At 28.6% G+C, this 3,000-nt stretch overlaps 1 protein-coding gene across 1 annotated transcript; it reads right to left on the minus strand.

The window, feature by feature from the left end:
- Positions 1–473: 473 nt before the first annotated feature.
- LOC136246185 (asparagine synthetase [glutamine-hydrolyzing]-like) lies at positions 474–1,425 on the minus strand (the record flags this gene model as incomplete). The annotated part of the gene is made up of 2 exons (XM_066037628.1): positions 624–1,425; positions 474–569 (listed from the first exon to the last, which is right to left on the minus strand). Coding segments are annotated over exons 1-2 (898 nt in total), but the record flags the coding sequence as incomplete, so codon positions are not given.
- Between the last annotated feature and the right edge of the window lie 1,575 nt (positions 1,426–3,000).

Consider the following 3,000-nt stretch of genomic DNA (forward strand, 5'->3'; position numbering starts at 1 on the left):
TTTTTATTTATTAAGTAAAAATTGAAATTAAAAAACATTGTTAATAAAATTTTTTATTTCGTTGATTTTAGAAAGAAGACTTTCAAATGACACAGATGTTAATAACATAATACCTGATGAGAATGCAAGTCTTTTATGAAATTTCCCATACAATTTCTTTGTGAATGGATTGAAGAAATATACTAATAATAGGGCAACGTAAAATTGTAATAAATTACTGATTGTATTTAAATATTCTGGTGCTTTATTCCAAACATTTAAATATATAAAAAAATATAATAAATATGAAAAATATGTCAATAATAAAAAAATTCTCTCCATTAAATTCATTTATACATACTATGATTATTTTTATTTTTTGCTGGTCTATTTTTCTTGGTTCATTTGTTGTGTATAAATATCTAATGTTCGCGCGCTACTGTCGGTCGCATTTTCTACAAAACGAGGCATCCAAAAATAAGGAATAACATTACTTCTTCCAGGATAAAATTCTTCAAATACTGAACGATAATAATATTGTTCTTTTGTTTGGGGTGGATTTATTTCATATTGTTTTGTCATATCTAAATCTAAATATTCAATATGTTCTTGAATAATTTGATACCATGAACGAGTTTGTTTACTTACACCATCACTAAATGCTTCCTTTGTACGAAACAATACTTCCGTAGGTAAATAATTTCCAAATGCATCACGTAGTAAATATTTTTCACATTGTTTTTTTTCAACATGATACCGTTTTTTATAAGGAAGAGAAAGATAATTTCGAACAAATTCTTTATCTAAAAATGGTGTGCGTGCTTCCAAACCATGACAAGAAATACAACGGTCCGAACGCAATACATCAAAGTAACAAATATCTTTCAATAATCTTTTACATTCATTATCAAAACTAAGACTATCTGGTGCTTTGTGAAAATACATGTATCCACCAGTAACTTCATCCGAGCCATCTCCATTAAAAATAACCTTAGCATCACTATTTTCTTTAATATATTTAGCAACTAAATAATTACCAACACTAGCACGAACAGTAGTTGTGTCATAGCTTTCAATCGTTTTAATTACTTCAGGAATCGCTTCTAAGAAATCCATTTCACTCACAATAATTTCATGATGATTTGTTTTTAAAAAATTGGCAACAAGTCTAGCATATTTAAGATCTTCTGAACCTTCCAAGCCAATACTATAGGTTTCTAATTTTTTCTCCTTTGTATCCATAAATGATGAAACAATAGATGTAATCAAACTACTATCCAATCCTCCTGATAGCAAACAAGCAATTGGACGTTCTGTAGTAGAAATACGTTTTCTAACTGCTGAAATGAGTTTTTCCCTAATTTCGTTATAATACCAAGTAGATGACTGATTGGTATGTCCTACATGATATGTAACATTTGTTTCTTGTTGTACCCATTTATCCATAAAAACATATTTGGAATAACTTGCTGGACGAAACTGACAAATTTCTTGTTTTGTAAGTCCATGAATCATTTTGAGTTCAGAAGCAAAGAAAAAACAATCATCATGTTCTTCTCTATTACTAGAAAGATAAGAATCTTGAAAACTACAAAAGAGTGGTCGAACACCATAGACGTCTCGCGCCACATAAAGTTCTCCCTTTTGATTATCAATTAAAACGAATGCAAATACACCATCTAATATGTCAAGAGTATATTTTATGCCAAATTTTTGATAACAATGGATAATTACTTCACAGTCTGATTGTGTTGTGGGTTCAATATTCATTAGTTTGTAAAGATGTTTGTAATTATATATTTCACCGTTACATATCAACGTAATACCATTTACATGTAGTGGTTGATTAGATGTTTCATTTAATCCGTTAATCGCAAGACGATGAAATCCGAGTGTAACATTATTTTGCGTAGTTACTAATTTTGAAAATTCTGGACCTCGACCACTTCCACTTTTAAAACCTTTTTCAATTGTTTCATTTATTTTAGAGTTGTTTAGAATAGCAAAAATTCCACACATTTCGCAGATAAATAATTTAGTGGAATATCTCTAATTATTTTATAATGTTATATATAATGAGTCAAAGTATCTTTAAGGATGTTAAAATATGTCAAATGGAAAGAACAGAAGAATTAAATCGTGGAATATTGGCTAGAAATAATCCTGATAGTAAACTTCAAATGCAATTTGACCCAAGATCAGTTCCTACGAGATGTGTTCGCATGCCTATTTTAGACACACACATGCCTTCTTCTGTTCCTATTGAAAGAGAAAATTTTTATGATGTTAGTCAATTTAACCCAGGAAGTTACAGTCCATATAGTGGTTGGGCTACAAATATTGACGATGAATCTAAATTAAAAAACATTTGTTTTCCAAAGCAACATTGCGCGCAAGGTCAATTTATTCCCAGTTCTTCAAGCGATTTATATTATTATAAAATAAATTACTCAAACAAAGATCAACCTTACCCTGGATTATTTAAGGAAGAAAAATTCCAAAAGTTTAATCCAAATACATGTAGTTTAGGCGGTAATATGTTCCACAATTACACAAAATTTCAAGTAAAAGACTTGTAATTATTAAATGGTAAAATATTCGATAAAAATAAAAAATTATAATTTAATGTTATACCATATGGATATATCATTAAACACGTTAGATTTGTTGGTAGGTAATGATAAATTACATGTATTACAAAAACCTACAAATTTGGAATCAAAGAGAGAATTCAAAAACGATATATTATTTTATAGAAAACGAATTTTTCAAATTACAAAAGAATGTTTAAAATTTAAACCGGTCAATCAAGATGTGCTGAATGCATTTAATGCGTTTGCAAAAGAGGTTATGTCTTATTTAAAATTTGAAGATAAAAAGGATATATTTCAAGATGACTATAAAGATTTAGATACTGAGGAACAAATAAACAAACAGACACATCGGCAAAAGAGACAACAACAAAATACAAAATATCAAAATACAACACATAGATTATCACCCATAGAGGAAGAAACACAA

This window comes from Dysidea avara, unplaced genomic scaffold (genome assembly GCF_963678975.1).
Source record: "Dysidea avara unplaced genomic scaffold, odDysAvar1.4 SCAFFOLD_524, whole genome shotgun sequence".
Classification (NCBI taxonomy): Eukaryota; Metazoa; Porifera; class Demospongiae; order Dictyoceratida; family Dysideidae; genus Dysidea; species Dysidea avara.